Here is a 14,043-nt window from a genome sequence, read left to right as displayed (position 1 = left end):
GTTTGTTGAGAGAAATAAACTTTCGTTTACATTCAAGAAGTGTCTGGCGCCCAATAACTAACTACTCTGCACCCACCATGCCTCACAACCCACTACATACAGAAGGATGTCATCTGTCCCTGGCTCTGGAGGTTCTCATTAGATCAAAGGAGGCCTGGGTCCTTGCTACATGTCAAATCAAACCAAGTGATAAAGGGGGAAATTTGGTCCTTAGGCAGGAACAAGCGTATATAGATGAGGTATACAGGCAAGTCAATGACCTGTCTTGCTATAAAAAATGTCCTCAGAACCCTTTCCTGGATCTGGTTGATGAGATAAACTATTGCCTTGGTAAGGCATTTGAAGTAGGCTTGCGAATTAAAAAAAGAGTATGAGTATTTAAAAGTGAACAAATATAATATCCCTATGTTCTATGTTACCCTGAAAGTTCATAAAAATGCAAGCAAACCACCAGGGCAACCTATCGTTTCCGGGATAGGGGGTCTCTTAGAAAGGGTAGGGAAGCATGTGGACAAATGCATTAAATAAACATCTGGTCATGGAACTGCCATAATTTGTCCTTTATTCATCTGAACTTCTACGTAAAGCGAAGGACCTTATTATACCAGAGGATTGTGTCCTGGCAGGGGTGGATGTTGAGTCTTTATACTCCTCCAACCCACATGAGGTACTACTACATGTGGTGTCCCAAAAGGCTAGAGGCACATTACCCCCTGGCAGGACCACATAACGAGTTCCTGGTGGAACTGTTAGAGATGATCTTGAATAACAACCTCTTCATATTTAATAAAAAGTTTATTGCATTTGGGATGGGATGTTTGCATTTGGGATGGTGGGAGCGGGAGGATGTATACACCCACCCTGCCTTTGACCAACATGTGATCATCTGGGTCTGCTATATTGATGATGTGCTGGTGGTGTGGAGGGGTTCTTCAGAACAAGCAGAGTTCCACCCATTTTTTTTTAACTTTGTGCTGCATACCCTTAGTTCATACTTTTCACAATGGGCATTTTTTTTTTGCTTGTAAATACCTTTTTTTTGTATTTCTCCGTTACTTTCGCCTTTCCTCCTCCTAGGCAATTACATCACTAGGCGATTTGCAAGGGTTCCTGGGATAGAGGCGTCATGTATCCCAGGAGTCCTTGTGAATCGCCTACTGCCGAAATCTTGCGTTATTTGTAGATAGGAAATTACGCGAATGGGAGGAGTTACTGCATCAGCCGGGAGGAAGTGTAGGAGAGATCTGTTCCTACCCATATGTGGCCTGGCCAGGACTATTCAGGCAGTGCCAAGGGGGCCCCATAAGAGGCTTGTGGTAGGACTGGAGCCAAGTGGGCAGTGGTGTCACTAGGGGGTAGCCCCGAGTCTCTGCAGCCAGGCCGCATGACAGAGCTGCACCAGAGAACGAGCGGGCAGCATGGGAGAACCAGAGAGTGGGCGATAGAGCAGAGAGATGACATCTCTCACCGCCCACCCTCACAGTGCCATGGGAACGTCTCACCGCTCTTCCGCCCTTACTATGTAGCTGTGGGGAGCAGAGAGATTACATCATCTCTCTGCTGCCTGCCCTCTCTCTGGGGACCCTGATGTAAGATGGGGGGACTCCCTGGGGGCCCACATGTGAGGGGGGAGGCTCTCTGGGGACCCTGATGTGATGGGGGGAGGCTCTCTGGGGACCCTGATGTGAGGGGGGAGGCTCTCTGGGACCCTGATGCACGGGGAGGCTCTCTTTTTACCTCTTCTTCGCGTGCTCTCTCTTTTCACACGCTCTCTTTTTCTCACGCTCTATTTTCTTTCTCTTGTTTGGTATCTATCGCTGTCTTCTTTCTTTTGTCTTCCTTTTTTTTCCTTTCTACTCGATCTCGATTTTTCTACGTACACCCTATTCATTTTATTATTTTTGTTTTCTTTTAGGTATAATTGGACAACTAGGATTCAACCTAAGAAAATGTTATTATAGCAATAATGTATATTTTCATGTGCCAATAAAAATTGATGTCATTAAAACGTGTATTTTACAACATGTGCTTTTTTAATAAATATTTCATTTATTTAGATATGATTTTTTTTTTCGATACCCACTGTATATATGCTTTGGCATTTCAGCCTTGGTTGAGTGCCAATGCATCTGCGATTAGTAAAACAGAATTGGAAAATCTGATATGCGGGTGCCGGGCACTGGATGTGCTACGGTGACCGCCTATCCTCTGTAAACAAACCTAACAGGGATCTGCCTATGTAAACTAGGCAGATCACCATTAGACAGGGGGGAAGCAAAGCAGAGACTACAATCCACCTATTCAGGTGCGCTGTGCGTCACTTATGCTTTGATCAGACATTGCATGTGATTGGCACCGCAGCGAACTGTCAATTCGGACAGGAATTGGATCACATGAGTGTGAACACCCATGCGTTACGATTCTGGTGCGGACCAGAAAAAGGGCCCTGTGCAAGTGTGGTCCAAATTCGATGCAAATTAAGCCATACTATCTGTATGGCTGAGTTTGCATCGCACAGACATTGCATGTGATCTGCACTGCAGTGTGGTGCGAATCACATCCAATGTCAGACAGCACAGCATAGTAAATCGGTGTCCTGTCAAAAAATGCCTCAGATGAAGCGTGCATGCACAGTAATGACGTAACTACAGCTAATCGGGAGACCCGCTGGAGTGACATTACATACTGTGCATGCGCGGATCTTCGGATGCATTATTCGATGGAAGGCATTATTTGACTATCTGCACAGCGCGGAGGCAAAATCTGACAGTCATATTGTGCCTCGCTCTGTGCACACCTGTGTAAGGAAGCCCTAATGGGAGGGGGAAGTCTTGGGGGTCATTATAATTATAGCCTAATATTCCACTTTAATCAGATGTTACATCTGCAATAAACTGCAGCAACAATTCACTTCACACACATAAAGGAGTTTTGCAGGGAGAGGGCAGAATATACAATGTGCACACTGTGAGCGGACATACTCCTTGCCAGTGCCATGACATGTTGTACAATGCCTTTGCATGCCGTACAGTATCATTACATGTTGTACAATACCACTGCATGCCGTACAGTATCATCACATGTTGTACAATGCCATCACATGCCATACAGTATCATCACATGTTGTACAATGCCATCGCATGCCGTACAGTATCATCACATGTTGTAAAATGCCATTGCATGCTGTACAGAGCCATCGCATGCTGTACAATGCCATCACTGTGCATGCTCAGCTCATTGAATGCATTATCTGATGGGAGGCATTATTGCACAGGACACCTACAGTTGGCTACCAGTGAGTTGATGGAGGCGGAGTGAGAGCCGCTTGTCAGAGGAAAATGGGGCGACATAGAGAGGACACAGCGCTGCTAATCATCTGTTACCATGGCGGCCCTGCTACTGAGAGGAGGCCTGAGCAGAGGGCCTGCACTGCAGGGAGATGGTGTAAGGGGTAAGTCACCTTCTGTGTGTGTCTACAGGCTGATACCTACTTACATGGGGGGGGGCACAGCCATGTACACATAGTTGCCAACTGTCCTGGACATTCCCGGGATTTAGACTCCATTCCCGATTTTGTTGTTTCCCGGTAAATGTCCCAAGAAATCAGTTTCTTCACGGATTTTCGCCGCCGCCTGCCGCTAGAGGTCCGCGGCCGGCAGAGACATTGTCTCCGCCGGCCGCCATTTTTCAGAAGAACAGGAAGACGCCGGGGGGGGGGGGTGTTAGACGGAGCTCCTGCATCGCCGCCCATCCCCCGCCCCGCTGCCAGTCTGTTATGGAAAGGGGCGGGGGTTCTAGCCATGCAGCCGGTGGAGGGAGACAGTATACACTGTCTACTACACTACTAGGACACCTGAGGTGGGGGGGGGGGCGCACCGCTGGGGGAATCTGATGTAAGGGGGCTCCACTGGGGACACCTGATGTGAGGGGGGCTGCACTGGGGACACCTGATGTGAGGGGGGCTGCACTGGGGACACCTGTGAGGGGGGGCTCCACTGGGGACACCTGATGTGAGGGGGGCTGCACTGGGGACACCTGTGAGGGGGGGCTCCACTGGGGACACCTGATGTGAGGGGGGATGCACTGGGGACACCTGATGTGAGGGGGGGCTGCACTGGGGACACCTGATGTGAGGGGGGGCTCCACTGGGGACACCTGATGTGAGGGGGGGCTCCACTGGGGACACCTGATGTGAGGGGGACTCCACTGGGGACACCTGATGTGACAGGGGGCTCCACTGGGGACACCTGATGTGAGGGGGGGCTCCACTGGGGACACCTGATGTGAGGGGGGCTGCACTGGGGACACCTGTGAGGGGGGGGCTCCACTGGGGACACCTGATGTGAGGGGGGATGCACTGGGGACACCTGATGTGAGGGGGGGCTCCACTGGGGACACCTGATGTGAGGGGGGCTCCACTGGGGACACCTGATGTGAGGGGGGGCTCCACTGGGGACACCTGATGTGAGGGGGACTCCACTGGGGACACCTGATGTGACAGGGGGCTCCACTGGGGACACCTGATGTGAGGGGGGCTCCACTGGGGACACCTAATGTGAGGGGGGCTGCACTGGGGACACCTGATGTGAGGGGGGGCTCCACTGGGGACACCTGATGTGAGGGGGGCTCCACTGGGGACACCTGATGTGAGGGGGGCTCCGCTGGGGACACCTGATGTGAGGGGGGGCTCCGCTGGGGACACCTGATGTGAGGGGGCTCCACTGGGGACACCTGATGTGAGGGGGCTCCACTGGGGACACCTGATGTGAGGGGGGCTGCACTGGGGACACCTGATGTGAGGGGGGCTGCACTGGGGACACCTGATGTGAGGGGGGGCTCCGCTGGGGACACCTGATGTGAGGGGGGCTGTGCTGGGGACACCTGATGTGAGGGGGGCTGTGCTGGGGACACCTGATGTGAGGGGGGGCTCCGCTGGGGACACCTGATGTGAGGGGGGCTGCACTGGGGACACCTGATGTGAGGGGGGGATCCGCTGGGGACTCCTGGTGTGAGGGGGGGCTCCACTGGGGAGATCTGATGTAAGGGGGGCTCCGCTGGGGACATCTGATGTAAGGGGGGGGTCCGCTGGGGACATCTGATGTAAGGGGGGCTCCGCTGGGGGCACCTGATGCAAGGACGGACTCTGCTGGGGGCACCTGATGCAAGGACGGACTCTGCTGGGGGCACCTGATGCAAGGACGGACTCTGCTGGGGGCACCTGATGCAAGGACGGACTCTGCTGGGGGCACCTGATGCAAGGACGGACTCTGCTGGGAGATCTGACGCAAGGACGGACTCTGCTGGGGGCACTTGATGCAAGGACGGACTCTGCTGGGACATCTGATGCAAGGACGGACTCTGCTGGGACATCTGACGCAAGAACGGACTCTGCTGGGACATCTGACGCAAGGACGGACTCTGCTGGGACATCTGACGCAAGGACGGACTCTGCTGGGGGCACCTGATGCAAGGACGGGCGGCTGGTGGCAGGCGACGTGGCAGGTGACACGCTCAGGGATCCCACTGGTTCTGCATTATGGTGAGTTGAATGATTTCATTTTATATTACAATGTAATATTAGAAGTAATGCACTTCAATCATCCTGACACCGTAACAACCATGGTGCCGGGATGATTGAAGTGCTAACACCAGGTGTCTGGAATATCTTTATCTGCTCATTGTTAAACTTTCTAGAATACACATATTTCCATTGTTGTGTAGGATCTGGGGCTGCTGTCCCTCCATCTCTCCCCCCCCCCTTTCCCTCTTCATCCCTCATTCATCTCAGACTCTAACCACACCCCGTTAAGCCACGCCCATTTAAGCCATGCCCACTATTTCGCATAAACCACGCCCATTTTTCGCAGCAACGCGCAAAGCGCACCGCATTTTTGCTTTGGCCCTTTGTTACACCCACAAATGCATGCCCCCGCCCCCTAATTAAAACAAGACTCCACCTACAGCCAAAAAAGTGTCCCTAAAATTTTTTTTTCAATGTTGGCAACTATGTGTACACAGGCCTATACCTACCTACACAGGAGGGCACTGTGTAAATGGCTGTGCCCTCCTGTGTATAGATATATAGGTACATGGCTCTCCTGTACCTGGCTCTCGCGTCATGGTTTCCATGAAGACTGATAAGGTTTGAAGGAGGGAGGTTCTATGAACATAACGCGTATGAGGAGGAGCTATGCGCTGACGTCACCCGCTGCCGACCTGCATCCTACACACCACTCAGCCATCTGTGATGGAAATGCTGTTTTTAAACAGCCGTTTGTGAGTAACCATTTTTTAAAATAAAGCTGCTTTATAACTGATCCACAGTGAGCGCTGATGCCGCATACACACGGCCGGACTTTCTGACAGAAAAAGTCCGATGGGAGCTTTCGGCCTGACATTCCGACCGTGTGTATGCCCCATATGCCCCCGGACTTTTTCTGTCTGCATTTTCGATGGACTTAGATATAGAACATGTTCTAAATCTCTCCGTCGGAAAGAGTTTAGACTGTTCGCAAATCACCTTCACCTTTTGCATATTTTGGAGAATCTACTAGAGTTCCTGTCTTTGCCTGAATCATTTTCCCTATGAAGGGACCTGCTTATTTGACCATTGACCATTATTTGACCACCTGTTAATTCAGTGGTCCAGTCCTTGAGGTGAGCAAAGCGATTACTCTGAAGGTAGATTGTCTATCACCATTATCTTCCTTGAATTGTGCTATTGCCACGTGGAATCCTCTTGGTGCTCGCTGAGACTTCTAGTCCTCCTTCCCTTCCCTGTTGGACTTTTATTTGACTGCTTTTAAATACCGTATTCATAATTTATCTGTTCTTGCGCTGCACCTTGCCTTATGCATCTCCTCTGTACACGGCTCTCCTCTGTACATGACTATGCTCTCCTCTATACATGGCTATGCTCTGCTCTGTACATTGCTATGCTCTCCTCTGTACATGGCTCTCCTCTGTACATTGCTATGCTCCCCTCTGTACATGGCTATGCTCTCCTCTATACATGGCTCTCCTCTGTACATTGCTATGCTCTCCTCTGTACATTGCTATGCTCTCCTCTGTACATGGCTCTCCCCTGTACATAGCTATGCTCTCCACTGTACCTGGCTCTCCTCTGTACATTGCTATGCTCTCCTCTGTGCATGGCTCTCCCCTGTACATGGCTGTGCTCTCCTCTGTTACTGGCTCACCTCTGTACACGGCTGTGCTCTCCTCTGTACCTGGCTCTCCGATATACATGGCTGTGCCCTCTTGTGTAGGCATTTATAGGCCTGTGTACATGGCTGTGCCCCCCTGTGTAGGTTGGTATCAGCATGTAGACACACACAGAAGATGACTTACCCCTCACACCGTCTCACTGCAGTGCAGGCCCTCGGCTCAGACCTCCTCTCGGTAGCAGGGCCGCCATGGTAACAGATGATTAGCAGCATGTGTGTGTGTTTGTGTATATATATATATATATATATATATATATATATATATATATATATAAATATATAAACACACACACATTTAATGATGTTAATAGTACATTTGCCTGTCAATAACATTTTGTGGGGGTGCACTCTTTGCCTGATCCGACCTCTATTACGTTCCCCTCCTGTTCTCTGATTGACAAATTGCTACAGCAATGGGGCGGGAACTTCCGCTGACGTCTACATTGCTATGGCAACCTGTCAGAAAGAAGGATGGCCTTGCTGAGGCATTACTGAGCATGTGTGAGATCTGGAGGTGCTTGCTGGGTAGTCAGCTGAGCTAAAATGGAACCTGCCTGCTTCCGAGATCTGTAAGTAACAAATTATTTTTAAAGAAAGTAAATAGCATAAAAATATGACATGTTAGAAAAGTTCATGCACAGGTTTGGACAATTACAGAGCAGTTTAAAAAAAAAAAAAATATGTTTGGGGGACTGGAACTCCGCTTTACGAACTTTATCCTGGACCTCAATAGGAATAATATAAACATCTTTCTTTTTAAGATATTAATTTCAAATTGAATTTCTGGATCTTTTGATCAGTAAAGAGGGTACAAGGATAAGAATTAAAACTTTTGGAAAGCCCATGGCAGGCAATACCCTCCTCCACGCCACCAGCCATCATCCATGGCCCCTAATCAGGGGTATCCCAATAGGGCAGTCCCTGAGGATTGACAGGAAATGTTCTAACACTAGGGACTTCCATCAGGAAAGCAAGGAACTCAGACACAGATTCAAGGCACGTGGCTATCCCAATTCCATAATTACACAAGAGGCGAAGAAAGCATTACATAAAAGTAGGGTACACATACTTGGACTTGAACATAACACTAATAACATCATACCTGAATTAAAACGTGAACGAATAGGAGTTGTAACTTACTTATGGGACACATTGGAATCGTTTGAAAACAGTCTTGACTAAACATTGGCATATTCTCTTTCTCGACCACGGACTCAAAGAAATTTTAGGTCCCTGACCGAATCTGATTGCAAAAAGAGCCCTGACTATAGGAGATGCCCTAGTTCAAAGCCAAAATAGGCGAAAAGAACAAACTGGCGGGTTTGTATGGGGCAAAAGTCTGTTGAATGATATGCACCCCTGTGGGCAAGTCCCATGACCATAGCCTTTTCTTGTTTGCAACCGCTATTGGGGATGGAGGCTTGTCACTGTGGTTTGTGCCAGATAATTTTTTGCTTTTCTCCATGTAGTGAAAACAAAGTCTTTCATGGACTCAGAAAGTAAAGGGATGTACCAAATAAGATCATTTGTCATTTGTGAATTGCTCCTCTAGTTTTAGAAAACGTTATCCATTGTAAACGTTTTTGTGAGCGTTATATGATTTTTTCCCAGTCCTTGCAAATACCACTTTTTCTGGACAGCGTGTTCTGTTTAAAGCGGAGCTCCACCTTAAAAAAAATTTTAAAAGCCAGCAGCTACAAATACTGCAGCTGCTGACTTTTAATAAATGGATATTTACCTGTCCCAGGGTCCAGCGATGTTGGCAGCTGAAGCCGATCGATCGGTCGTCTCTCGGCTGCCCCGCCGCCATCCTCGGTCAGGGAATCAGGAAGTGAAGAGTTGCGGCTTCACTGCCCGCTTCCCTACTGCGCATGCGCGAGTCGCGCTGTGCGTCTTCACTGGTCCCCGTTGTGTTCTGGGAACTGTGTGTTATAGGGGAGATTATCTGCGGCTATCTAAGCCCGGAAGTGGGTGCAGATACCTTTATTAGACAGGTATCTGCACCCCCTCCCCCCTGAAAGGTGCCAATTGTGGCACCGGAGGGGGGGAGGAATCCGATGAGTGGAAGTTCCACTTTAGGGTGGAACTCCGCTTTAAGGAAAGTAAAAAAATAAACGCTCTACTGGCAGGATTAACAGGTAATAAAGTTAAAGTAGAATTCTAGCTTAACTATAACAATGACTGGACCAGACTAAAAATAGGTAAGTATACCTATACTATATTTTTACATAGGTTTGGCAGAACAAGTAGCAGGAGAGGGCAGGGAACATTTTTAAGCATAGTTAGTGTTAGGCAGGAATTTTTCTGTAAAGGTGTGACCCAGAAAAACAAAAAATGCTGTGTTATTACTATTAACAGATTGCAACATTTATTTTTCTCATAGTTCCATTTTAATGAAATTCCTGTTTTCTGTACATGATATAAAACAATCTATGCATTTATTGCACATAATTAGAATCGTACAGGTTTTGTTGGCACAAAGCAAATTAAAGTAATGTAAAGTGCTAAAAATAAACATGTTATACTATATGTGGTATGAATAGTTAGGTCCCACCTGCATGTTCCTAGCTTAGGTAGCCCGCTGGAGTGGTTTAATGACTTAACAATATTAACTTTCAAGTGTAAACCCTTTTATGCATAACTATATACGGCATAAGCTACATTTGTAAACCTGGTTCGTAGATATGGCGAATATGTCATATAATGCTATCAGTATCAATTACATGAATCATCTGTAGCCACAGTACATACATACCACTGAAATTAGACTGGGAATGTATATACAGATTTTTTTCTTTGGTATGTGCAAAACGGCAATGTGACAAGCGCAATAACCTGCAACTAATTGAAACAAATCCGTTTCAAACGAGTCCCGATTGGTTATTAGCTTTACTGCACTTTGAGAATCATTGCTGATTTTGCAGTATGTTAATGAGCATGCCTAAAATTGTTCTAGGAATGTTCACAACGTTATACGCCTATAGCTGTTCAATGAACTTTCTGGCAAGGCCAATTGTAAATCAACTGACACTACTAGTGAGTTCCTGGTTTTACCATTTCCCAGTAAATGTTTTGCCCTTTATATGAAAGAACAGTAAAAAACAAAATGTTACTCTAAACTTGACAATAAAAAAATGCTGATATATTTTAGGAAAACCGGGTCTATAGTTCTTGGAAATTACCGCCACAAGGTCTTTGAATGATCATTTTATATGGATTATTTTACAAGTGCATATTCAGTATTGTTAGGTTCCATATAACCAGTAAAATGTGCTTGTTTGTTTGAAAAGTACAAAGGTTGAAGTGTGCTGACTGGTTATTTTTTCTGGTCTGTAATTGGTAAGCATAGTATATTTTTTTTACCCGAGTTATGGTAACAATATAAGAGGCAGAGAGCTGGGTTCTGCTTATACAGCTTTGCAGCTGCCACAATTGCCTCAGTAAGGCACTGGTAACTTCCAGCCTACCGCTATTTAAGAATGAAAATGCCTCTGCATTCCCTCTGTTGTCATTTTTATAGGACTGTGGCGTGTCTAAGTCTGGCATGGGCACTGGGCAGTAAATTGAAAATTTTATAGACTCTCTAAAGCATAAACTACAGATGCTTACTACATAACTAAAAGGCAGCACTAAACTCTATATTGTAAAAGACAAAATTGCAATATCCTATTTTGCACTAATTTTAAGCTATTAGTCATTACTTTTTTTTCCCTAGTATATCACATTCAATTATTGCTATATATTCTATTATGCATCCTGTGCATATATCTAGACAACTATATCATGTTTATAACAGAGCAAAATATAACCTTTATAAAAATATAAAACAGCCTGAGTTAGCAGCAGCAATATAAGGTCTTGAAATGCAGTACACAGACTTCACAGCCACTTTTATCCCTTTCAAGTGGCTAAATGCGATTCCATTTCTTAGTGGCAGCAACCTTCCATGCTTCAATGCAGTGGGCTAGTGCAATTTGTTCAGGGAAGTCATTCTCCAGTTCTGGGAAGGTAACCTCTTTATCATCAAGAAAAGGAACCATCACGTCCCTTAGGCTGCAATCACAAATGTTAACATTAGTATCATTTGGAGATGGAAAGGGGTAGGGGATATTCTATAAATGTAAAAATAATGCCCATCACCTCTGCTGTCCAAGCCAAGTAATCCGGTGATATAATGTTATGACAAATCTTCCACCAATTTTTTAAATAAAATGTTTATGTCTCCTCAAAATAAAAATAAACATCATAATAGTGAAGAATGGATGTGAAGATACACAATGAGGGGAATTTATCAAAACTGGGGCAGACAGAATCTGGATCAGCTGTCCATGGCAACCAATAAACGTCTGTTGTTAATTTACAATGCTTAAAGTGATTGTAAAGTCTTGTTTTTTTCCCCTAAAAATAACAAACATGTTATACTTACCTACCCTGTGCAGTTGGTTTTGCATAGATCAGCCCAGATCCTCCTCTTCTCGGGTCCCTCTTCGGCTCTCCTGGCCCCTCCCTCCTGTCAAGTGTCCTCACAGCAAGCAGCTTGCTATGGGGGCACCCGAGCAGAGTCACACCTCCCTGTGTCCATTCAGACACGGAGCCCCGATTCGACCCCACCCCCCCTCTCCTAATTGGCTGAGTATGATTGACAGCAGCGGGAGCCAATGGGGCCGCTGCTGTCTCTCAGCCAATCAGGAGGGAAGACCTGGATGACCGAGAAACTCGTGGACATCGCTGGAGAGAGATGGGGCTCAGGTAAGTAATTAGGGGGCTGGGGAGGCTGCTATAGAATGCATTGAGATAAAAACATTCTGACTTTAACTGAACAAGCTGAAGATAGAAGCTTGTTTTGATGCCATGCACAGCTGCTCCAGATCCTGTCTGCTCCAGTTTTGATCAATTCCCCCTAATATGTTTTATAAAAGTGAAGGTAAGCATAAAAAAAACTGTGGAGACATCAGTACAAACCCATCCTATAATGTTACAAATGTCGATGGAAAATCTTATGCAAACAGATGTTACCATTAATTCCACTTTGTTGTTACATCAGTTGTAATTTACATTTTTTTGTTGTCCATCAAGAGACAAAAACAAGATAGGTATCAGAGAGGACATTTGTCTTTTATCACAATTTACATGTCACAGGTTGTAAGGGAGGAAGGGCCCAGAAGCACAGGTGACCCAGGGTTGTGAGGGAGATTTACTAAAACTGGAGAGTGCAAAATATGGCGAACCTCTGCATGGTAATCAATCAGCTTCTAACCTCAGCTTGTTCAATTACGATTTGACAAGAAAACCTGGAAACCAACTGGTTTCTATGCAGAACTGCACCAGATTTTGCACTCTCCAGTTTTAGTAAATCTCCCCCACTATGATTTATGGTGGTAGCAATAGCATTTGGAAAATACATTTGAGTGAAAATACTGTATGTATACAGAGCCGGTACAAGGGGGGGGGGGGGGGGGCGGATGCCCTGGGCGGCACAATTTATTGGGGGTGGGGGTGCGCAGTGAAGTGTCCTCAGGGCCGAGCTACCGCTAGGCAAACTAGGTACTGCCGCCTAGAGCACAGCCATGGCCGCTGGCTTCTCTATTCTCTGCCAGATGACATCTCCCAAGCAGGGGCACACTGACCATAATAAACATCTGTGCAGAGTGTGCGGTGGCACCGCCCCGGCCAGGATGCAGCTCAGAGTGCAGCTAATCAGATCGCTCAAGGAAGGGGGGCGGGATCAGGAGATCAATGGGCAGTTATGATCCTTCTCCCTTCCCCTCCCGGCTGCTCAATGTCATTTCGCTCCTCCTCAGGGGTTACTCCGCACCTCCGCCCCTCCCTTCCTGTCCAGCTCCGATTCTGTAGCTCGCCTCCAAGTATTCCTGGCTCCTTCCTCGGCTCACCCGGGCACCTTGTCTCGGCTCCTCCCCGATCCGAGTATGGAGCTTGCTCCTGGGTATTCCTGACTCCTCCTCCGGCTCACCCCAGCGCCTCAGCTTCGCCCCTCCCTTCCAGCACGGCTCCTAAATATGGAGCTTGCTCCCGGGTATTCCTGGCTCCTCCTCCGGCTCAATCCCAGTGCCTCAGCTCTGCCCCTCCCTCCCCAGTTCGGCACCTGAGTATGGAGCTCACCCCCAGGTATTCATGGCTCCTCCCCCGGCACCTCAGCTCCGCCCCTCCCTCCCTGGGTCAGCTCCCATGTGTTCCCGAGTGTGCTCTCCCGCCCCAGCAGCACATCTGACCCGGGATCCCATCAATCTCCAAGTCCTCCTCTTCCTCCCCAGGGAAGGATGCTGGGGATGTCAGGACCAATCAGGATCTGCCCTTCTTCTCTAGAAGAACCAAGAGCTGCTCCAGGCTGTCAAGACTGAGGACCTGGGCACCATGGTGCAGAAGCTGCTGCAGTGACCCAAGGCAGGTAAAGCCTACGGACATACCTACCTACTCTGATGATGAGTCTAATGGGATCAGTCATTAGATGAGATTAGAGGTGGGGGGGGTGGGGTAGGGTGACCACATTTCCAAACTGCCATTCAGGGACAACCCCCCCGCCCAAAAAAGATGTTTATTGCTACTTTTTATGCCAATTTTTGGAAAAACAAAAGCAAACGTGACAATTCAATTCTCTTAACCGCTTTTCATTATACTGTGGCAGGTCGGCGCGTACCGTCTTAGTTATACGTCAGCTCGCGGGATCGGGATAGCAGGCGCGCACATGCGCCCACTGCACTGCTCGTGGCAGACGGTCACATTGACCATTGGCCATGAGTGATCGCGGGCACGAGAGGCAGAACAGGGATGTAAACACACAAATCCCTGTTCTGTTCTG

The 14,043-nt window shown here is 47.7% G+C and overlaps 1 protein-coding gene and 1 long non-coding RNA gene across 6 annotated transcripts in view; one reads left to right on the top strand and one right to left on the bottom strand.

Annotated features, from left to right (window-relative positions):
• The first annotated feature begins 5,094 nt into the window (after positions 1-5,094).
• LOC141132529 (uncharacterized) overlaps positions 5,095-14,043 on the top strand; it is a 91,372-nt gene continuing 82,423 nt past the window's right edge. The window contains exon 1 of the long non-coding RNA XR_012242922.1: positions 5,095-5,539. This is a non-coding gene — a long non-coding RNA (uncharacterized lncRNA). The remainder of the gene's footprint in view (positions 5,540-14,043) is intronic.
• RNF213 (ring finger protein 213) overlaps positions 9,594-14,043 on the bottom strand; it is a 631,031-nt gene continuing 626,581 nt past the window's right edge. For all 5 annotated transcript variants that reach the window (XM_073621071.1, XM_073621073.1, XM_073621072.1 and 2 more), the window contains one exon: positions 9,594-11,279. In XM_073621071.1, the coding sequence (XP_073477172.1) occupies positions 11,135-11,279 (145 nt within the window). In that variant the 3' untranslated portion in view covers positions 9,594-11,134. The remainder of the gene's footprint in view (positions 11,280-14,043) is intronic.

Source organism: Aquarana catesbeiana, linkage group LG03 (genome assembly GCF_042186555.1).
Source record: "Aquarana catesbeiana isolate 2022-GZ linkage group LG03, ASM4218655v1, whole genome shotgun sequence".
Taxonomy (NCBI): Eukaryota; Metazoa; Chordata; class Amphibia; order Anura; family Ranidae; genus Aquarana; species Aquarana catesbeiana.
This window is presented reverse-complemented; position numbering and strand designations above follow the sequence as displayed.